At 44.9% G+C, this 23,071-nt stretch overlaps 1 protein-coding gene across 2 annotated transcripts; it reads right to left on the minus strand.

Moving 5' to 3' along the window:
* Window positions 1-672: 672 nt before the first annotated feature.
* SLC37A3 (solute carrier family 37 member 3) lies at window positions 673-22,904 on the minus strand. 2 transcript variants are annotated; one of them, XM_041487493.1, is made up of 15 exons: window positions 22,779-22,904; window positions 19,399-19,573; window positions 19,192-19,306; window positions 17,067-17,159; window positions 16,544-16,627; window positions 15,230-15,375; window positions 14,506-14,602; window positions 13,384-13,468; window positions 12,152-12,336; window positions 9,596-9,737; window positions 8,278-8,379; window positions 6,725-6,772; window positions 5,743-5,894; window positions 3,950-4,015; window positions 673-3,142 (listed from the first exon to the last, which is right to left on the minus strand). In XM_041487493.1, exons 2-15 carry the CDS (start codon window positions 19,497-19,499, stop codon window positions 3,050-3,052), a joined length of 1,509 nt encoding a protein of 502 aa, XP_041343427.1. In that variant the 5' UTR covers window positions 19,500-19,573; window positions 22,779-22,904; the 3' UTR covers window positions 673-3,049. The 2 variants fall into 2 exon arrangements, with proteins under 2 accessions (XP_041343427.1, XP_041343426.1); XM_041487492.1 differs by lacking the exon at window positions 22,779-22,904 and adding an exon at window positions 22,397-22,534.
* Between the last annotated feature and the right edge of the window lie 167 nt (window positions 22,905-23,071).

The following is a 23,071-nucleotide window of genomic DNA, read 5'->3' on the forward strand; positions in this document are numbered from 1 at the left end:
GTTGGGGAAAAAAGTGACAGAAAAGGAGTAAAAACATGAACTGTTACTTTCCTTGAGGAATAGCAGGATAGCACCACCAAACTACTTGGGGTTGAGACCAGAACATGCAGGCACAGGAGTTTCTCCAGTGGTCTGGTATTGTGCTCGATTCAGAATTTATTATAAACTATAAAACACAAACACAATTACCAAGTTCCCCACTGTGTCCATTTAAACACAGCTAAGCCAAGAAGTGGATTCATGTTTAATGGAATGAGCCACAGGAGAGAAGGCACAGCAGGGCCCACAGCCACATGGCACATTTTATTCCAAGGGAAGAATACCTGACTTCTACATGCAGATCAACAAAGAAATAAATTAATAAAACCAAGTATAAGGTCTGGTTCCTTCAGGACCATTAATTACACAGTCTCTGTTAGGGGACTCTCACAAAACTTCCTGTGAGCCTGATCAGGAAGAGTGCCAAACTGCAGCCCTGGGAACATGGTCCCCTTTTAGGCTGGGATGAGGGTTTGGTTTCAGCACTAGTCAGGGCTCAGGTTTTCACAGCAGCTGAGTGAAAAGCAGCTGCTAGAGCCAACCTGTGAGGAGGAGGAAGGGAGGAAGAGGAGGATGCTCAGCAGAACTGCACCAGGGAGAGTGGAATAAAGCACACGGAAGAACAAGCCCAGATCAAGTCAAAGAATGTTTATTCATGTGAGGTCAGTTCAGACATGACCAAATTGAAAACCTTTCTCCCTCAGAGAACCCTGGAGAAATACATAGAACTGAAAACCCAGGACAAGCAAGCACAGCAGCAATCCCGAGGCCTTAGGCACACCTCTCTAATCGGGGGTGGCCCCAAAGTGCTGTGCGCTCGGATGCAGCGGCTGGGCAGCCTGAGCTTGGCGCTCCATCACTTCTGACACTTCTCAAGAGGGGACAGAACTGTTTACAGGAAGCCATTTGTTACAGGGGCCAGCCTCTCCTCCCCCTTGACCCCAGCGACGTCCCTTTCCCACCCCACCTTTCATCAGAAGCTTATCTGCTGCCCAGAGAGGCAGCCAAAAAGTTCATCCAGGTTGGAATTTGAAACCAGAGATTCTCAGATGCTGTGGCTCAGGCAAATGGTGCCATGATCAATTTTAGAACTAAATTTCAGGGAGTTTTCATGCTATTTGTACAGGGGCTAATGAGTAGCTTGGGATGTGAACACTAACCCCAGGGCATAATTCTGAGAACAGAATGATAGATTCTCAGTCTCCTGCTCTAATTATACAGGCAAAAATTGGAATGGGAACGAGAAGAGTCAAGAACAGGACTCAAGCCCTGTATCAGCTTAATGGCATCATTTTCCCAAGCACTGAAATACTTTGAGGGTCAACAAAAAGATGCAACAATCACCTCCACCCAGAGAAAAAGACTCAAAAAAATATAAAATGGGGCAACTGAGTTCCACATTAAGCAATGCTGTGCATGGAGACATAACTACAGAAGCAGCAATCACCAAGCAACCATTCAAAACTGTAAAACCGTAAGGCACTAATGATGTTCCACTCATTACAATCAACACATGACTAAAAATTGACATTCATTAATTAAAAAATAAAATAAAATTAATGCACATTTTGAAAAGGCAACTGTTCCCATTTAAAAAGTTTCAAATTCTGAGCTCAAATTTTGCTGTTTCCCACCTCCATCCAGGAACTGACTAGTTAGACAGAGTGTTTGCTCACAAGTTCTGCAAGTTAAACAGACCTATTACAATGAAACATCTCAAGGCATAAAGAAAGCATTTTTTTTTTCAGAAGTTACACTCAGTGATCCCATTAAGATCACCAATAAATGTTAGAGCTGTCAGTTGGTCACCCCACTTACCACAGTACTGCAGAGCACACAAACACCACCACAGCAAGCACAGCCACTTGTTTTTAATGCTTGCAGGCAGACTTGCAGCTACCTTTCCCTTCAAGGTACAATTCAAGCTTCCAAACCCTGGAGCTTGAGGTCCCCTATGCAGCCATAGCAACAGAAGCATGAGGGGAAACAGCAGCAGTTGCTCATTAATGCTACTCCACGAGTACACTTCAGCTCCTGTCTGAGAGCAGCCAGGTCTCTTAAATTCCTTTAATTCCATTCTGATCCTGCTTTGCTAGAGATGAGCAATTGCCCAAGGAGTATGAAGTCAGTGACACCAGTTTCCTTCAGAAGGTCACCTCACACCCATTTTGGTCAGTATTGGTCAGGTTCAGTAAACAAAGTAGTGAAACTGTTTGTGTCCCATTACTGATCCCTGAAGCCATTCAAGGATCCTTTAGACTCAAAGGACCTATTAAGGCTTATTTCAGAGATTACATAAAGTATTGCACACTATTTTGTCTGCTTCAATAGTTTAAAAAAATGAAATCTCCTTTCTCAGAGATTAGTAACATTATTAAAAATGTTAAAAACAAATACAGAGTTAACTTCTTCATATGACTCTACTGGAATATGTAACAGTTAATAGATGCAGGATAGCAGAGGTCCATCTGTGCAGAGATTTATCAACAGCAGTTTTTAAACAATGGGACAGCATAAATCCCAAATAATTATTTTTTCCCTTTCTAAAAGCTAAGGTGATCTGAAATTTAGGACTACCCATTAACTGCACTGTATGATTTCACCAGCACAAAAGAGCATCAAGATTCATTGCAAGACAGCCTCCTGAAAACTGTCAGTTTCAAAGAGCTGACTTTGGTCAGCACATCCAAAAATAAATAAGAAAAGGTACAGGAATGAGACACCCAACAGAAGACCCTGGTGTGACTGCTGGAAGAGTCTGGGAGGCTGGGATAATCCATCAGTCCCATGGATTGTCTGGCTTAGGTCAGCAGCTCCTTGACACAGGTGGTCTCAGGACAGGTATTTGGTGCTTCACGACTGAGCTCACCACAGGAAAGTCAATCGAGTCTTGTGGAGTCCTTTTGAATCAGTCCAAATCTGGAGGATGTAACAAGTAAGTCTCCCAAAGCTTTGATGAGTGTCCCAGCTGTCAGTTCCATAGAGCAGTCCAGGCAGAGGAGAGCAGGAGTCACTCTGCCAGCATTCGCAGGTGCCGCTCATGCAGCAGCAACCTGATCTCCCTCACTATCAACGGTGAAATGAACAGGATTGTTGAACTCGTCTGTGGAAAGAAGCAAATCCAGGACAATTAGCACAGAGCAACCAGTGCTGCAGTCCCCCCTGCTCCAATGTGCATCCAAGGCCATCCCAGGAAGACACAGGCTTAGAGAAGCAATGACAGAGTGGCACAGCAGAGGAAGGGCTGAGCTTGCAGGAAAGCTCATACAGTTTCAGCCTTTTCACAAAGATGAGCTCTCCAGCTCCTCAGTGACCTTGCTCCTCACCACCTCTGCTGATTATCCAAGTGGCCTTCTCCCTTGTCAGCACAGATGCAAAAACATCTCCTGGCACTTCCAGCAGAGGAGACCAAGTGAATAGTGCAGTGTTCACCACTGTGGTGACACTGAGGACATCAGGGCCTCAACAGCTCTCTGCCCCAGCAGCAAAACAGGGCCAAGGCATTTTCAGTTTGGTTTCAATACCCTCACCACTCTCTCCACTAATCTTCAAGACGTAACAAACAAGCAGCCTAACTTCAGCTCTCTGAAATTATTAGAAACAATGTACCATGGAGATGAAGAAGGGAGAAGCCTCACCTTGGAAGTCAGGTGGTATGAGTTTTAGGAAATGCATACAGGTATTTTTGGGCAAGTACTTTTGTGTCTCTGCTACAATCTCAGTTCCTGTTGGGTAACATGACTTTAAAGGATCCAAAATGAACTCATTTGACTTAGACAACCTGAGGCAAAGCCACAGCACAGGCCACTTTGAGAATGGCATCAGAAGTCACAGTTCTCATGTTCCCACAAAAACATCCTATGGCAAATTGAGCTTTGACAAAGAATTTTTTAAAAAGGTGATTTCTTACCATTAGAATGAAAAAATAGAAAACCCACATCCATCCCAGGTTCTCCTGGATCAAAGACACTAAATACTAAACAGAAAGGAAAAAAAAAAAAAAGTTCAAACTTGGAAGATAAACATGACTTTCAGGCATGACACTTTCATTTTCTAGACTTTGTGGGCTGTTGGCACTCCACACAGAGCTGATCACATAATATTCCAATTGATCTTTTCCTGTCAGAAGGGATGACTCAGGACAGCAGCCTTTTTCTGTACAAAACCCACAGTTTCAGCAAAGCAGAGAAAACACCCTGAAGCTTTACAGTAACTCAGAACAGCACAAAGACAGAGCTGAACTACAGTTTCAAAGGGTGACAAATTGACTCTGCTGAATACAAGGTTTTTGCACAGAACACTGGGATATAAGTAGATGTAAGTACTCTCAGAAGAACTAAAAGCTCTAGAATGGCTTATAAATTACACAGGACACATTTTCAAGAGCTGTGCTACCAGTAACTACTTAACCCTTCATCTAGGCAAGACACTTGAGACTGCACTCTGTTCCGAGCTGCACCCTAGCTCAATTGGGCAGCCCGGGCCACACAAGAAAATGTATCTCTTATTAGTAGATTTATACTCAGATGCTGCACAAGGGCCTCCCTTCTTCACCACTGGGTATATCAGAACAGGATCTGAATTTCTAACATGTTCATTGTGCATTTGCTGTCATTCACACACCCCCGGAATGACGTTGTGGTTGTCTCTGCTGGAATAAATGCAGTGTTGGAAGGGGAGGCAGGTGGAATCTCTCCAAAGCCAAGACCCACTTTTTATGATGACGTGAGTTTGGACCGTATGTGTGTCGGAAGACAAAAACACTGAGACGATGCCAGAAGAACACTGAGTGTAACAGTATACTGATATTTGTCAAATACTCAAAGCACTTGTAATTTTCCATGTTCAGAGAAGATAAGTAGCATCTATCCTACAAAACAGTGACTGAATGATTGTATTTATCAGGCAATCAATGGCAAGCACAAACCCAAAGCTCTTTCTAGAAAAGAAACTCACAAGCCTCGCCTGCATCCATGGTATTTTACCACCACTGGAGGATACCTGGAGCAGAACTGGCTCCAATCTCTCTGCTAAATCCTCACCAAAGCACCACTGTGTTCTTTCACGTAGCTAACACTTGTATTTGAGAAGAAAACATCCCCAGTGGGCACACTGTCAGCTTCCTCCTCTGCAACACTCTACTTCTCAGACCTCTGGCAGCATACTGTAAGGACTACTGAAGCAAGTGGGGCTGGATTTACAAGGTGTAAAAGACATCCACAGATAAAAAGAGAAAGCACAAATAAAAGCAAATTTTAAATCACTTCATAAACACAGTAACATTCATAATAGGTATTCCAATTTTACTCAGTTATAGAGATACACTTTTCTTTAAGAGACGGTTTGCATATCACCTCAAAACAAAAAAAAAATCTCAAACTTCAAAGTATTTTTTTCACACTTGGCCAAGCTTTTTGATGTTCCAGCTATGAAAGTCTGTAAAATTCACTTGAATTACAGAAGTGCCTTAACATTAGCACTGTGAATACTTAGTTTAGTTCTTAATTACATTGTTTCCACTGGAAACTTTGTTAAAACATACAGGTTCCCTTGGTTGATTCTAAAGTAATTATTTTTAAAAAAACCCCAACCCTCTCTTTCCCCCCCAACACAAATTCAGATTGAGGAATGCACTAACATCTGTAACCACAACAGACACTTCTCCTCCTTCCCCAGACCTCTCTTTTCCTTTGGCAGTCTCACCTGACCCACGGCAGCACCAATACTGCCTGTTCCATCCACAATTCCTGTGACTGTCGCCAGAGCCTCGCTGCTGCCTTTCACCAGATCCTGACGCCCCAGGTCAGCAGAAATTGCAGAACTGATCATGTTAGAAGGGCCTCCAATGAAAAATCCTGGAAGCAACAAGAAAACAGCCTTGGTGCAAAACAAATACTCACATAGATTCTCAACAAAATATCTTCAAAACGCAGATTTTCTACCATGAAAGCTCAGGACAAGAATTAAGACTAGGGACAGTGCTCAGAGACTTAACTGCAGGTAGAGGGGTATCTGAAACACACAGTCATGGAACACCCTGAATATCTGGAGTAGTCATACAGAAAGAGCTAAGAAGAACATTTTAATTAGCATGGACGCCCATGCTACAGCCTCAGTCTCTAGGGGTTCATGGAAGAGATGGAAGGCAAACAAAAAAAATAAAAAAAAATTACCCACAACAAGAGGACAAAAAGTTCTGAAATCAGAGTGTTTGGAAAGAAAGGCTCTATTCATGCAGACCTAATTCCATAACACAGCACAGTATGTGTGGTAGCACAAAAAGCTTGTGACCTCTCACAGCACAGAGGGTATTTTGGATTCTGACAAACACCCTCAAGTTTGAGCTGCAGCTCATGACTGCCATATACCCCCTTCCTCAGATACCAGATCACTGCTAGGTATTTTGGCATGAATCCACCTCCATCGTACTGAGTCAAGACAGATCCCCCCAGCTCCAGGCCATTATTCTATACAGTCTATATTCTATATCTCCCTCTGTAAGGCAGTTTTCCTACAGCTGTTTTCCAAAGGTAACAGAAACTGGGGCCCAGTTTTCACTCTTTCTGCAAAACCAGCAGAGATAGCAGCACACACAAACACCTTACTACCACCAGGCTGGTGTTACTGATTGTTCTGCAATGAATTTAGATGTCTACTAGCATAACAGTGGATTTTGAGAAGTTACCTGTAATTGCCATGATTACAGCATTGATAGGTTTGCTGTTTGGGGAACCTGCAAGAGAAAGACCAGGTGAGTGTAAATAAAACTTGAATAGTAAGAGAATCCTTCATTTATGTCTGGGGAAGTCAGACTCAACTCAAACTCTTTCATCACAAAGTATGAAACACTTGAATCAGCCCTTTCACTCTTCCTACATTTTCCAAAACACTAATTCCTCCTAACAAAGCCATGTCTGAACACCTACAGGTTCCCCTTGCCTTTTCAGCAGCATGTGTACATGCTGCTAGTTTTCCATTCCAGCCCCTCAGTGCATTTCAGACAGTTTTCCCTGGTATCTCATTTCCAGGCATCACCTGAACTTCTCACTCCCTTCCACTCAGGGCCCACACACAGCGAGTTACTGCACAAGGCAAGGTGCACCCTCTTCATATATTCTCAGGCCATTATCACTCTTATGTGCAACACACTGTGGGCACAATAAGGTTTCCTGGCTTGGCTGATGGAAGCTGAATTATCACACTGCAAGAACTTTGGATCACCTGAGGCTTCTGTATCTGCCTGGACAGCAGTACATTTTTAGCTAAGTACAAAGCACCTGGGGCTCTGGCTGTTCTGCTACCTAGTCACAAACTTCAAACTTCATCAGCAATAATTTAATGTTTACTGCCAATTCACTTTTTAAAGCAATTAGTTAACACAAGAGCCTACAAAAACTCCACCAAACCCAATCCTTGCTATTCAATAATAATAACTTACTGAACTTACTTCAAGACCATCTGAGTAAGCCTGCATGCTTCCAAAAGCCACTGTACATTTCCAGATCTGGCAGAAATTTCTGCCCACAAATCTTGAAGCGCTCTATAAAAGTCTGTCTGGACCACCACCCCATTTTGGAGGAACACATAGAGAAGTGAAATGGCATCCCAGTGAGTTAAATCACTCTGTACCACAGGACATTGTCTGAAAATACAAACCTGTCACCCCTAGAAGTGCTCCATAGATGTTTCACAGAAATTACATCTTCCCATCTCCTTACCCCCTGTTTCCCCAAGATTCCTTTCAAAAACTGGACACCAACAACTATATCATAAAAAGGCATAAACTCTCCAATTTCACCATTTTCAGAAGTCTTAAGAGCTTCTCCAGCCTCTGAGTAGTGAATATATACTCCAGCACAGATCTGCCCACAGATTCTCTTTCCCCACAGGATAGGGATGCACCCAAGATTTCTTGCTCTGCCAATTATGGTGTTGACACAATGACAATGTCAAAAATCTCACTGACACTGGAGAAGGATCAGTACCAGAAGGATCAGTACCATAACTCACCACTATAGAGAAATCCAGCCACTCACAGAATTCATTTCCACCCAATTAACCAGAGAACGGATTTCTTTCTGTGCAGTGCCACACTTGAGCAAAATAGACCAAAAGGCCCCATTCTGATCCAGAAGCAGTTTGAAGGCCAGAAAACATAATGAGAACAGGCTGTGCTCTGGTTCTCTCTAGGAGGTACTGAATGAGCCTCTTATCCCTGTGCAGCACACGAGTACTCACGGCTGTATCCAAAGAGAGAGCCCACAGCAAAGAGCAGGCTCACTGCTAGCACGGGGGCTCTCTTCTGCAGCACATCAGAAATCAAGCCCTGGATAGTCCCACCTGTTAAAAAAAGAAGTCTCACTGTCAGGCTCAGGATGCTGGTACCTTGAACAAAGCTCGTTTCACTGAGTGCAGTGGCCTCCTCATCAATACACATTCCCCCTAAAATCCTGAAAGCTAAGCCTCCTACCCTTCCTGCCCTGGACACAGAGACAACAGCAAATTTAAGTCTCAGATAAAGCAGAGAAAACTACTCATACTGCTTTACTGGGAATTTATTGCTTCTTTTTTTTCTGGCACACCACTAGCCAATGTTCCTACTTTCCTTTCTCTTCCCCTACAGGACCACCACGGCTCTATGACCACCACAACCCTGGATTAAGCAAGCTGAACGCTGTGGCTGGCTCCTTTAACTGAAAGTGCAAGAAAAGGCAGCTCTTTCTCACAGGGAAAACATTATCACACAGGGGCCTCACATTCTCTTAGGGCAGGTGCAACTGAATGCAACAAATGCCAAAGGCCAATAAAAATCACCTTATATACCATTGGTACCTCTGCAGGAACTGCTCTGCTGGTAAAAGCCAGAATGTTGAGAAAGCCTAATGCAGAAAACACCACAGACGCAAAACCAGACCCTGAATGGACCCAAACAAGGATGTCTATTATAAGAAAGCTAACTGGACAAGGGAATAAAGCTAGAACCTGATCACAGGAGACTGGAAGTCTAAACACATATATAGATTATACTTTTGATTCTGGAGGAACCGGGTCAGGTTTTGCAGCCAGCAGAAATAAAAGCAATTATGTTTAATTTCTGAACATAACACAGTTGGTGCCTGCTCTCCTGAGATCTGCAATGAGTCTGTCCTTAGAAACACAGGGCAGACAGGACAGTACCGAACCCACCAAGTCCAGATCTAAATCTTCTCCAAGGGTACCTGTCAGAAAGGAAGTAGCAAGCAGGGGCCCCATTTTGTACACAGAACTTTTCAAGAAGTCCTAGTCAGTAAAGAAAAATGCCAGCTGGGGGTAATTTTCAAGGATATGACAGTGATATGTTAACTTCAGTTATATGTTAACTCTTTAGGGGGTCATATACTCTGTGTTTAAGGAAAAAAAGATAAGCCAAGCAGCCACATACAAACCTAGACTTTTCCCACATTAAGTGAACAGCTAGATCCCACTGAACACAACTGCTCTGGCTGCATTCACTGTCTTTCATTCTCAAACACTAGGGAGACAGCTGCAAGAAGGTGTCACTCCCCTGCTCACTCACCTATGATTCCTCCCACATCATACCAGATCGAGAGCTGGTCAGCTTCTGCTTCTTTCCATCCAAAGTTATTGCTGAGGTAGAAGGGCAGCCAGAAGAAGAATGAGTAATTCACCAGCTTCAAGCAGGCATAAGCCAAGGAGTACTGGAACAAAAAGAGGGCCAGTGAGCAGTTAGCATTTGAGAAATGCAAACAGCATTTCTGCTTATTTCCATAAAGCTCTGGATCCAGCTAAAGCTTCCAGGGGAAAGCACTTCCAAATTTCATGTAAGAAGGCAGCATCATAAAAGTTTAATGCTGAACATCAAAGGGAACCCAAGAATTCAAAAATCATTGTCAAGAAGGTTATTTTTTAAATCACTGAATGCAATGGGTTAAAACACTTTCAGTGTAATCTTGAAAGGAAATGACACTAGGCTTCAGAAAATGAAGAAAATTTAATTCACCTTCTGAAGAGAAGGGAGCCAGCCACGTGACATAAAACAAGCTTGAGATTTAGTCAACTGTGCATCATGCTGAGAAAAGTTATGTGAAGTGGTTCCTCTGTGCTATCTTGTGCTGCTCAGAAGGCTCATCTGCTTACAGCATCAGAAGAGAAAGCTTCACTCATAATCCCCAGGCAGGTATTCTAGGACACGGGATGAAAGGTTTGGCCAAAGCTGAGCACAGGCTTCCAAACCAAACAGCTGAGACAACTTTTTTTTGGTTGCTGGGCTCAATTTGTCCTTAGCTAGCAGATCTCCTCCTACAGAGCCTTCATGTGTGTGGCAAACATTAGTTCTCAGGGACTGCTGGCCCAGCATGCAGAGAGACAGGTCACTCTACTTCAGTAAAGACAGCAGTTAAAGGAATCCATTGGAAAAGGCAAACAAGGATGAAGATGTTAAAGTACAGCCTTTGAGGCTCTGGGCATATGGACACGTGACTTTGAATTTCAAAAAGCAGATCTTTTTATACATTAAATTCCACAAAATAATATCTTCTGAATTTATATTATTTTAATAGATGCAGACTTCTTAGCTGTATTATTAATGCTTTTTCACTCTTACAGGACACAAACTAATTTCCACCATACATGGAAGACATGGGGATGTTTGGTAGGGTTCTCCTGCCTCTGGGTGTCAAAAGTACACTGCACAAAGTGATATTACAACACACTAAGAAATTGTCTACCAGATTGTCTGAGTGATTAAACATTGAATTCCTAGAGGCTCAGGGGAAAGCTGTCCGTACTAAAACTCTTCCACTGTATCACTCAGCAGGAGATGACAGGAGCTACAGAAAAAATATGTCAAATAAATTCTTTGTAGAATCTTGACAAGGCTTTGGAGATTCTCTCAGTATTTGGTCTCTCAACAATCTGACATGTATCCCTGTTTGGCTGGACGCCAAGCCAACATCAGATAATACTCCGGCTCAGAGGTGCTCAGGTTGCTGGATTAGGGCGTGGAAGGTGTCCCCCAAAACCCAAAGTTCAAAGCAAGCAACCTCAGTTGCTGCCATCTCCTTTTGCTCAGGCCAGTGAAAAACGTCACACATCAACTGAGGCAGACATCATCACTAACATTTTGTGTGAGGCATTTATCCAGAGTAGGAAAGAACTCAAGATGGGTTTGCTTTCTTTTGCCATCCCTCAACTACATCCTTAACAACAGGACTGTGGTTGTCCTGCACTCGACACACTGACAATGCACCCATCCCTTCTACATTTTCCTGTTGCCTTAATCACAACAGCCAACTGCTCATTAAGGGTACCTAACAACACTGCCCATTCAGTAGTTCTGCTCCATGGCAAATCTGGGCAGTTCCCACTGCTCTGCTGAGCAGCCAGTCTGCCCCCTTTCTTGTACAGGTTCTAGTATTCAGGAGGCACACAGAATGTGTGTCCTGATGCAGAAGGCTAACATTGTTTTTTAATAACAGGTCAACTTTTCAGCTGAACATGAATTGGGCAATACTGCTGATACAGAAGCACAAGTTTTCAAGGGACAGGACAAGGATATGTGGAAACTGCATCACCAGACCTTGTTTCCTGTTGCTCATAAAAAAAACCCTCCACACTTTGCCAGATGTTACATCATGCTGATTCAGGCTTTTCAGGCCAGCTTTCTGCTTTAAGATAACTAAAAAGCTCCAAATCTCAGTATCAGTGCCACAGAGCTATGTGTGATGCTTAGCTAGGAGTGAGAACCCCACTCCGCAGGGCAGACATCTACCTTACCAAGGAAGCATGCTACAGTCACCTTTGGCCATGGCCTCCCTTGCAAATTCACAGCAGGAAGAGCAGGATCTCTGCTGCACTTCACCGGCTCATTACATGCATTCCATGAAGCAGGATGGGAAGAGCAACACACACCACACATCCAGACAGCATCATCCATGTACACAAGGATAGCAGGCTCAACCCCAACATTTTAACAGCATGAGACATCAGATGCCAACCACTACAACATATGGTCAGCATATTAACAATGATGTGTACAAATCCTGACAACACAAAAAGACAGCTTTATGTTTGACAGTTAAGTCAGCTCACTCTTAAGAATCTGTGTCCTCACCAGTACTACACCAGGAAGGCAACAAGCCTGGAAAAAGCCAATGGCCTTGGGCTGGTTGTCATTGTCAGTTGCTTGAATGGAGTAATTCTGGTCATCATCATCTACATCATCATTGCCCATTAGGGGTCTGTTGGCATCTTCTTCCACACTGGCTTCGTCTTCATCTGCTCCAAGCTCAGGGAGGCCTAAGTTTTACAAGGAATAAGCAACAGGAAAAACAGACCACAGCCTGTTCACCCTCTCCCCACTCTAAAGCTATGCTCACTTCTTTTAAGCAATTCTACCTTCCAGCAGTTCCCTTGCTCTCCCATACCTCCATCCTCCTTTGGCTTAGAAACTCTTCTAGATGGTGTTCTGCAGTGCCGCCAGTTTCTACCCTTTGTCTTCTAGGGCTCTTGAAAGTACTGTGTGATCCTGGCGTCGGCTTTGTCTGTTCTGAGTGTCTGGCCATTAGTTGGAAGACACAACAAATTAGTGCACTTCCCCCCTTTTTGAGGGGTTAGGATCCTCAGCCCTGGCCCTGGGTGCCACCTTCTGTGGGCATTGAGGCTGAGAGTAGCAGCAGGGACTCAGATACCTGCTGCCTGTTAATGCCTCTGCTGGAATGGAAGGCCTGGGAACTGCATTGTGCTTCCTGGGATGCAGAGCATTCTTACAAGCACACTTCATGGCAGCTTTAGAGCTCCCAACTTTACAGCCTTTGCAGGCACCTGGGAAACCTCCTCCACAACCCTGTCAAAGCCCCAGAGCTCTTTTGTTTCCCTGCTGCACTCTGACTTGCCTAACACCTTCTCAAAGAAACATATCCAACCCAAGAGTTACTTATCTGGCTGTGGGAGACCTGCAGACCAAAGCTACTTTCCCTTCTCACTGCACACTTAAGGCTTGCCATAGTTTTCTCCTACAATAGCCAGTTACCAGTTTGCCTGCTGTTTCTTTAACAAATACTGACGTTTCAGGTGAAGAAAAACTGATAATTAGGCATATCCTAGTGAAGATGTTAGATGTTAGGCTGGTTTTTTTTGCCTTAAAAAACATCCAGGCCCTATTCACGTGGTAGCATTTAGTGTGATCTTGGCAAGTAAAGCATTTGCTCCATTAAATGCACTAAGGTGCAGCACCATTTGATAAGAGCCCTGAGGATAAATGCTGTCAGAATGAGTAATACTACATGGAAAGCTGCAGATCTGCTCTCCATGAAGGGACTGCAATAGCACAGCTCTTCCACTCACCCACTTCCTTCGGCGACGTCAGGAGCCCGAAGAACACAATGACTCCTCCAGCAAACTGCACTGAGGCCGTCACCAAGAAAGCATACTGAGGAGAAATAAATAAAACATTCTTTTTTAAAGCACTTTCAGTCACATACACCTCCCTCTCTAATGAGGGTTTCTTTACATTCCAGCCTCATGAGAGAGCAAACACAGGTACAACAACACAGACTGCATCCATGACACCTGGAAACAAGTGATCTCTGCATCTCCTAAACAGACTTGGTCCTATCTAGGCTCATCTGTACTGAGGTGACAGCAGTGAGGAAGGAGCTGAGCCAACACAACCAGAGATCCAGCTCTATTGGAAGGGACTGCTCAAAGAAGAGTCAAGCACCAAATTCAGACAAAGTTGCTCAGAGCCTTGATCAATCAGATTCTTGAAATCCTCCAAAGACAGATCCTCCAGGCTCTGTCCCCTTCCTTGTTCCAGTGCTTAACATACATCAGAGGAAAATGGTTTTCCAAACATCCACACGGAACCATCCCTGCTTCACTTCACACCCACTGCTTTTTTGCTCTCTCAAAGTGCAGTCCTGGAAAGAATCTGGCTCTGATTTCCCAGCAAACTTCCCCCAGGCTTTGGAAGACTGCTCTTGGTGCTCTAAGCCTTTTCATGTCCACAGTGACCAGTTCAGCTCTGACAGCCAGTCCTCAGAGGCCCCATGCTATGAGACATGCTGGGTCACTCCCATTCCCTATGCTCACTTGTCCACTGCCACACAACAGCCTGGCCTCTTCCCAGTCACAGCAGCTATGCCTCTGTGCCCTTCCAGCTCCAGGGACTCCAGTCAACTCAGAACCTGTGATGGATGACTCTGAAGAGCACTTGAAGCCACCCAAATCAGAAGATGGTATAATGTACACTAGATCTCCTTAATAACATCAGACCCTTTTACAGAGGAGTTTCAGGCTCATTTCTCCCAGCTTGGAAGAGTCAGGAAATGAATAGCCTTTCTATTCTGCCTCCACAAAATTCAGCAAGATGAAATTGTATACATGAGGCTGTTATCTCTCAAAGACGGGATAAAAAACCAGTGTCCCATTCAGACATACAGATGTAGCTAGAAGCCAGGTACCTACCTCATAGCCATACTTGAGAACGCAGGAGGCAAGGAATGCCCCAAGGATATTTCCCACAGATGCACAGGCACTCCAGAGTCCAAAGACAAAGCCTCTCCTGCAGAAGGGGAAAAAGAATTGAAGCAGACAATGCGAGGACAGATGACATGAAGAACACGACAAAAAACATTCAAGTTAACTTTAACTTATGAATAAAGTTACACCATTTTCCCTTCCACTTCAAAGGGGCTCAAAGTTCATTTAAAACAAAACACATAACAACTTGGAAGTGCCAAATAGATAAGCCAGGAACTCTGGAACATCTGTGTTAAAGGAGAGTGAGCTGGCAACAAGGTTATAAACTATGACTGGAGCTCACCTGCAATACCCTGAAGTGAGAGTGGAGACTAGGATGACTCAGTTATCATTAGCTCTCTTTATTGCTAAGCAGACAGAAACACGTTTTTCAGTGGTATGAAAATTAAAATTCAGTCACTCTACACTATGGGATTTTTGAAGTTTGAACCTATGCTTTTAACACACACAATTATGTTCACACCAGGCTGTTCTGTGGCTCCAGAAAAAAAGTGAAAAAGAGAGAGAGAGAATGTAACAAGTAAGGCATATTTCATCCTACCTAATTTTAATTATGATCTAACAGTTGGCCTTTCTGGTTTGAGAATTTCAGTTCAATCTGTTATTCAGCATGTCAGGTAAGTGAGTCACTGGAGAAAACTCAACTTACCCAGCTTTTCCAAACCAATTTCCCATGACAGCAACCACACAGGGCCAGCCAGTGGACTGCAGCAAGCCATTCACAATCCAGAGACAGCAGTAGAGCCACTTGTTGTAGAAATGCAACCATTCTGTGAGTGTGCCAAAGCAGAACACCTAGAGGAGAGCAGGGGGAAAACAGAGAAGACACCCTGAGGCTACTGCTGAAAGACAAGCAGGAGTGGGGTCCTAAAAAAAGGAACAAGCTTTCAGGGAACTGTGCAGGGGCCAGGGCAGAGGCCAGGCTGGTGTTGTTTGAGACACAGCACAGGGCTCACAGCACCCTCTGCTGAGCCAGAACAGCTCTGACTCCAGAGACAAATATGCTGTCATGGCACTTCCTCTCCAAAAGACTTTTGCCTCCCCAGACAGCACAGTTATAACAGGAGAAGAGAAGGAAGACACAAATAGTTTCAATGACAACACTAAAAATACAGTTGCCTCTTGATCTGCTGTTGTACTGACATGCTAATCCGTGAGGCTCTCTGCAAACACAGAACCCTCACAGGCCATGTATCCTCACCAAATTTAACACAAATACTACAGCCAGATCTCAAATTACTAAGTGCTCTAACCCAAAATAAACACACATTGTGGCACAGGGTGCTTGATGTATGCTTGCAGTCATGTGTCTGCAGAGCCCAACAGGCCACAGTGGGGTTTGTAGCCACTGGTAAAACAAACACACTCCACACATTTTACCACTACTTTAATAACCAGAAAACCACGAGATAAAACTGATTTACACTTATCTGAAGCGGCTTGAACTTGAACACAAAACATCCTTTGTTTTAAGCAGACATTCTTTTTTGACACATACCCTCCTGGCAATTATATAAAGTAAGTATATGAGTGCCTGGTATTGTTAGGATGTCCTTTAAAGAACAGAGTGAAGATTGTGTTTAAAAGCAAAAGCCTCGATAACAACATACATGGTCTAAGAGATTAAGTTATACCACAAAACAGTCCGCAAAGCCCAAATACACTAATCTTGAACAAAAGCTGTTCATCAAGTCTCTAGACAGTTTCTCAAACTTAGGAATTTCCTTCTGACACAGTGTCCAGAGCTAGACATTTCAGGAAGGGGAGAGTCATCTACGCTCCATGCTTTAGACAGTGCAGTACATGCATCCAGCACCAAGTTAGACCTCCAGGCTTTGAGACCACTGAGGTACAGTTCATGAGCAGATTCACACAGAAACAGAGCCTCTTCTCCCTTACAGCAAAATCCTACCCAGAAACCCTAAAGCAGATTTTTAAATCCCACTACTGTGTTCCAACTTACCACCAGAGCAGAGGAACACATGCCAAAAGACAAAACCCAGCGTAAATTCAGGCGGTCCCCAACTATACCGCTGACAAAGAGACCCTGAGAACAAAACACAGCATTAAATAAAGCCAGAGGATTTGCACCTTACAGCTGTAAGTATTAAAACTCCATAGAAAGGCCATGCTAATCCAAACACTGCTGTTACTTCAACATACAGTTTGATTCTAACCACTTCTCCTGCCATGAAAGAAACCCTGCCTGTAGCTGCTCATTACATTTCTTGTTTAAAAGAATTCAGCTAAGAACTCTTGGAGAGACAGAACTAGTACTCCCCGGTGACAGGGGTGTAAAAAATACTGAAGTGATAGTATTTCCCTTGTGTTTGTTAACAAGCATCTTCACATGGGTGACAGGCATGGGCAGAACTAACAGTAACTGAAAAAGGTTTGCCTCTGAACTAAGTTTTTTATTGTTTTTATTGTGATCTTCCCAACAAGAATCAACTAAAGCTGAGCAGCTTGGGGTTGGTTTTACTCACCACAGCATAGGAAAACAAAAAGATGGTGTCCAATGTTCCCAGGAAGAGAGTTGCTTCTTCTGCATTTGGAAATAAATGGCTGCTGTTCCAGAGCTACAGAGGGAAAATTTTGACAGGTAAAAGGGGAGAGGCATAGCTCATTCTACTCTGTTTCAATGGAAACCTCAACTCCAAAGCAGAACGGCACCTGGCCCAAGCAAGGTCCCATTTCTCCAACACTTTAGTTATCGAATCAGAAACAATTCTGGCATTATCTTCTGGCAGAAAATGTTCACTGACACCTTGCTTCACTTCTAAAATACAAGCTAGCAAACCAGAAGTGAGAAATGCTCCTTTCACCTGGATCAAGACAAATGAGTGGCAAAACAAACCCTACTTCTAACAAGCATGCAACTGTTAGACAGCTTCTTACTCTGAAACACTGACAAGCATCTTAATGAATAATAAAATAAAGGAATATTCTGTTTTATGTGCAGCATCTCTTCTGTACTTCTCTTGCTGTCTTCACTAAATAAATAATTCCCTTAAAGTATTTGTGGCAGCAGCCAAAACAAGAAATGACAGAAAACAAACAGAAAAGAAAGAACACAAAAGCAACAAGGGGAAGAAATAGACTGGTTGGAAACTATTTACAACAAACTCCAGTCATCACTAATGTTGTTGGGTTTTGTGCTTACCCTGAGTTTCACTTTAGTTTCAATATGATCAACAAAAGGGAAAAAGTCGCACTTGTCCCCAAAGAAAGATTAGTGACATCAGATTAAAAAAAAAATAGCAAGCTTTGAGGATAATTTGAAGAATTAATGAAGTTAATCAGAACAAAGTTTCCTTCCCTTCCCACCATGCCTCCATTAGAAAACAAACAAACCCAACCCAAGCGCGACCTACAGATGTGCCTAACTCAAATATCACCTGTTTCAGCTTGATTCTACCTCTCCAGGAGAACATACTGTACAGACAACACTGATCATACATCCACTGAGTTTAACAGATGTAACATGAATTGATAACTAAAGGATCAGTTTGACCATTTTTCTTGATCAGACACATGCATCTCAACATCCAGCAAACACCAAACCATCTATATATTTTAAAAAGAAATCAAAGCAGCTTCCAAAATATACTAGTTGTTTGAATGTTAGTTAAGGAACTAAATATAAACACCTTGCATTTCGTTTTAGCATCCCTGAGATGCTTATTCCTTTTGGCCATACTATAAAATCCTGAACACATTACAAGCCAAACGTACTGTTTTCACTTATCATAAGAAGTCAGCATTTATCATCCTTCTATTCCTTCTGTCAAACATTCAAATAACCAATGATTTCTATGCTCCAGCAGCTGACTTAAAACTCCCAGCCCTAACAGATCTCATGGCCTGTGACCAAGCTTTTGATGTGAGATTTCTTCCACTTCTCAAAAGCATTACCAAAAAAAAAAAAAAAAAAAAAAAGCCCTAAAAACCCCATGGTAGGAACCAGGAGGTAGTTCTTGCCTTCCCATTTGTGAGAACCAAGCAGTTTAAAACTTCCTTTCCTGCAAGCAAGCACTGCCAAAACTCCCATTGCTTTAACTGAAACCAGGATTTTACAGACAAGGGGTACTGGATGTTCAGCATGGAAATCAGGCCTTTCAGATGCAAGATAAAATGTCATTCTCCACCATCAATTTAGGACAAACAGCTAGCATTGTCAGACAGGTCTCTTGTCTCCTAGTTTGGCTATCCTTTTAAGAGGGTGGCAGCAGCACCACTGCCACAGAAAAAGCACAGCCAAGACTTGACAAAACTCTCTGTAAGCCCATTAACTGCTTTGGTTTATTGCCTCCACCCCTTCAGAGGGAGCCACTCTTCCCCCTCCTCCATGCTACTGCCTATTGCAGACTCTTCTGGAGCCCCCCTTTCCATTGGAACACTGTAGCTTCTTGAGAAGTTTCTCTCTGGGCACCACTAGGGAAGCTTTCAGCATCGCCTGGTGATTCATAAAACTACAATGCCAACACCTGAAGCTTCCACTCACATGCTGAGAAGTGAGGAACACCTAAAGGGGCTTCTTCAGCCCCACAAGCTCAGCCCACCAGCAGCTGCCCACCCTTCCTAGCACTTCCTTCTACCTTGTGTCCTTACCTCATATGGGCGGAGCTTGGGGACTGTGCTGTTTAGGCAGAAGGGAGTCCACTGGCTGGAAATGCTGACTTTAACATTACTGAATGTCTTTCTGGAGGCATGGAGCAGGGAATAACTGCCAGGAAACACACAGACACAGGTTGGCCCAATCTCCTCTGGAGAAAGGGTGGAAATACAAATCTCTGAGCAGAGGTACACTCAACCTACCTGAAGAAGGTCAGCAGGAACACAACAATATGATGGTGGGTGCAGTGGGACACAAGACCTCTGTTGGCAGGGGCTCTCCGTAAGCCTCCAGGCACAGCCATGTTCCTGGCAGCCCTAGCCCTGCTCCTGCCTTGGCCACGAGGGCTGGATGGTGATTAAGTCATTCTTCTTCTCCCTTAAACAGAAGAAGATTGGAAAGGAGAAGAGAAAACCAATTTGAATTAAAACACATGTATGAAGTTCAGCTCTGTTCCCCAAGCAGCTCGAATCCAGATGGAACAATGCCATGCCATGCCATGCCTTTCCAACTTGATTCACACCACTACCCATTCATCACTTGTACATTCCTCAGTAACTTCTATGGCTTAAGGTGTCTTGTTATGCCCATTCTCCCAGTACCCTCATGGCACTTCTGTTTTGGTTCTCTCCTAGCAGATGCCTCTTCAGTGCCCAGGATCAAAGGAGTACTCCCTGATCTACCAATTTCTAGCATTCTCCCATTACAGACCATTGTGCACCATTTACACACATGGTGCACTACAGAGTGACCATAAATAAGAGCTTTCTGCTGCTACCTGGCTGGACACAGACAGGTGATGAAGCCACAAGAGCAGCATTTGGCTATGGCTGGAGAAGAGTTTGGGATCTGACTGCCTCATTAAGATGCTGTTGAAGGAATATGCCCAAGAGTGGACTTGCATAGATAGAAGAAGGGAAAAAGCTGTGAGGACAGTGCTGAAATCCAACAGCTGGAATCCTTTCCTGTTTATTCTCAAGCCTGACATTACAGCTCCATCAGTCCCTAACTCATTAGTACAGCACACAAGTCACACCTTCCTGTCCCTGCAGGACATGGGTGTAGGGCATGGGTGACACCTGCCTCAACCTCAAGACAACCAGAAACTATCAGTACTGAGGGAAGACCATCAAAGACACACAGTTTCCTCATGCTGCTCCATGTCACACCACTCCAATGCCCCAGCTGTGCTGGCACGGCCGAGGGATGATGTTTGCCAACAGATTTTGGAAACAGCCCCACTGGGCAGTGAGGGGATGAATCTCTCTCCACACATTTCAGAAGACATTTCAACGCCACAAACATTCTGAATGCTGAGGAGAGGTAAACTAAAGCACCTCCCCTGCTCCCCCATAGGATCAGCACTGAAATAAGACAGAATATAATGCCTTTGACTCCTTTTGTATCCACAGGTGCTGTTTGTAATTATTTGCACATCTGACAGAAGTATTTTCAAGTTCAGCTTCATAACCACACCTGGAGAAAGTAGAAGTCATTGCCCAGACAGTCTCTCATCCAAATTTCGGCTACTGAAAACTCTTTATTTCACAGACTTTCTATTCCTCCTTTTAAAGCTTTCATCAAGATACCTTTCACTGCAGACAGTCTCCCTTCCTGTTCTCCCAGTGGTGACACATGCCTGACCAACAGCAATATCCACCTACTGCTGGATATGTGAACCATCTGACCTCCAAAACAGAGTGTGGCAGGGAGATCCTCTGAGTAACACAGACCCAGCTATGACAGCTTTGAGACACCAGTCACATTTATCCTACACCACACCTGAACACCTCTATTCTCATGCAGGACAAATGCAGTGAGTCTGTACAAGGACCTGACACCATCAGTCTCCACACAGTCCAGGAGCTCCTGAGCCACACCGCCACTGCTCCAGCTGGCACACAGCACCTCCTTGTAGGGACACATGTCTAGACTGCTTGGGTTCACACAGAGGAAAAAAAAGTGCCTACAACTGGAGCTGTGGGAAGGCAAGACTAGCCCAGAAGAGGCAACTTTGCAAGCAGTCTTGATACTACCTTCACCTGAGGTCCCAAACCATTTCTCAGCACCAGTGAATGAAGACTCAGCCCCCACACAAGTACCACACAGTGCAGCAGTAACCCTACAGCTCAGGGCTGTCCCCCACACAAGTTGCAATGAGAAGGGAAGCCAAGGCACTCCAGTTTCCCAGCCTGTGAGCCACACAGTCTGCTGGTCAAATACAAGAGGTTCCTTGGCTCTCCCTCCCCTCCCACCAGGCAGATAACAGAGCTGTCCCGAGGAAACCAAAACACTGCCAGTTGTGCAACGCTGTGGGGAAAAGTTCCTTCCTTGGGTAATCAGTTTGCAGCCCAAAGCACAAGATTTACTGCTCGCTTCATGTCAACATATGCAAATATAGTTCTTATTTGTCCAAGATACTGAGTCCTTTTAAAGCTAAGACCTGGTTTGACCTTAAAGTCATCTGCTTTTCTTTTAAACAGCATTTGCTATTGGAACAATCTGTTCCTCAGAGCTTCCCAATCTCGGGTCTTCTTTCTAGAAGGCTTTCTGGCACAGGACATTTTCACAGCGTAGAGGCAACCACAAAATATTTTATTTTCTCTCTATCTTCATCCTGCCCTTTCTATATTCAAAACTGGCATTCTTCCTAAGCTAGTAAAGTCTGCAACCAGTTTCTTCTTTAAAGTTAGTCTTTTAATTATTGTGAGAACATCACAGTAACTTTGCGGTGGAGGAAGAGCTTGGCATCAGGATGACCCACAGAACTCAAGGCAATGTAGCACATGCCTTTAAGAAAGGAAGAGGAGTGCTTTTAGAGTGTTAGACTGCCTCATCTAACTATTTAGCACTACTTACCTACAGCCAGCCAGTATTCTGAGTAAGCTTTTGACAGGCTTTCACCCTTATGTGTTAAGCTCTCCTCGGTGTTCTACCTTACCCTTTCACTTAAAGGCAAAATAAGACACCTTAAGTTCAAAATAAACACCCTTAATGCTACCTTACTGCCCTCCAAAGCCGGCAGGAATGCACAGCCTTAATATTCCAAAGTGTAAAACAAACGAAAGGATTTTTTCTTCAAAATAATAATAATTTTTAAAAACAAATAAAACCCCATCAAAACCCAAACCAACAAACCCCCACACTCCTATGCCATTTTTCCGAAGAGACAGAAGAACAGCGGCACAACCGCAAACCCACCCGGGGCCCTCGGCAGCCAGCACAAGCAGACCGTCTGTCACCGCGGACGCCCCGCCGGATGCTGTCCGGGAGGAAGGACAAGGGGCGGCCCCGAGCACCCAAATGCTCCGAGAAGTACCCGGGCTGCCGGGGAGGCCCGGGCCGCGCTCCCGCCCCGGGCACGGCAGCGCAGCCCAGCCCAGCCTAGCCCGAGGAGGAGGCGAGGAGGAGGACGCGGCTCCCTCCGGGAGCTGGGGCCACGTCCTCGGCAGGGCGGGGAGCGGAGCCGAGCGGGCAGCGCAGGGCACGGCACGGCCCGGGCCCGGCCCCGGCTCCGCCGCCGCCGCCGCCCCGCGCCCCGGGGAGCCGCCCGGCCCCGCGCACCGTGCCCGGCCTCGCGTACCGTGCCCGGCCTGGCGCACCGTGAGCGGCGCCCAGCGCGGCCGGAGGAAGTCGGCGGGAGGAGGCGGCTCTTCCGGGCGGTCCCGCGGAGCGGCGGGAGCTGTAGTCCGGCCGCGGCCGCCGCCGGGGCCCTGCCCGCCCCCTGCGCGGGGCGGGAACGAGCGGCCCGGCCCCTGTACGGCCCGACCGAGCCCGGGGCGGGGCGGCGGGGAAGAGAAGGGAGGGGAGGGGGCGAACTACAGCTCTCGCCGGCCGTGCGGCAGGGCGGCACAGAGCGGCGCTACCTGTCCCGGC

This window comes from Pyrgilauda ruficollis, unplaced genomic scaffold (genome assembly GCF_017590135.1).
Source record: "Pyrgilauda ruficollis isolate IOZ18807 unplaced genomic scaffold, ASM1759013v1 scaffold80, whole genome shotgun sequence".
Classification (NCBI taxonomy): domain Eukaryota; kingdom Metazoa; phylum Chordata; class Aves; order Passeriformes; family Passeridae; genus Pyrgilauda; species Pyrgilauda ruficollis.

What these genes read in the sequence shown, in the direction of transcription:
- SLC37A3 (XM_041487493.1), bottom strand. Translation starts at nt 19,499, where the DNA reads ATGGCTGTGCCTGGAGGCTTACGGAGAGCCCCTGCCAACAGAGGTCTT. An exon ending in TTTTGTTTTCCTATGCTGTG is followed by an intron (nt 16,628 to 17,066) that starts GTGAGTAAAACC and finishes TTTTGTTCTCAG; the next exon opens with GGTCTCTTTGTCAGCGGTAT. An exon ending in TTCTCAAGTATGGCTATGAG is followed by an intron (nt 13,469 to 14,505) that starts GTAGGTACCTGG and finishes ATTTCTCCTCAG; the next exon opens with TATGCTTTCTTGGTGACGGC.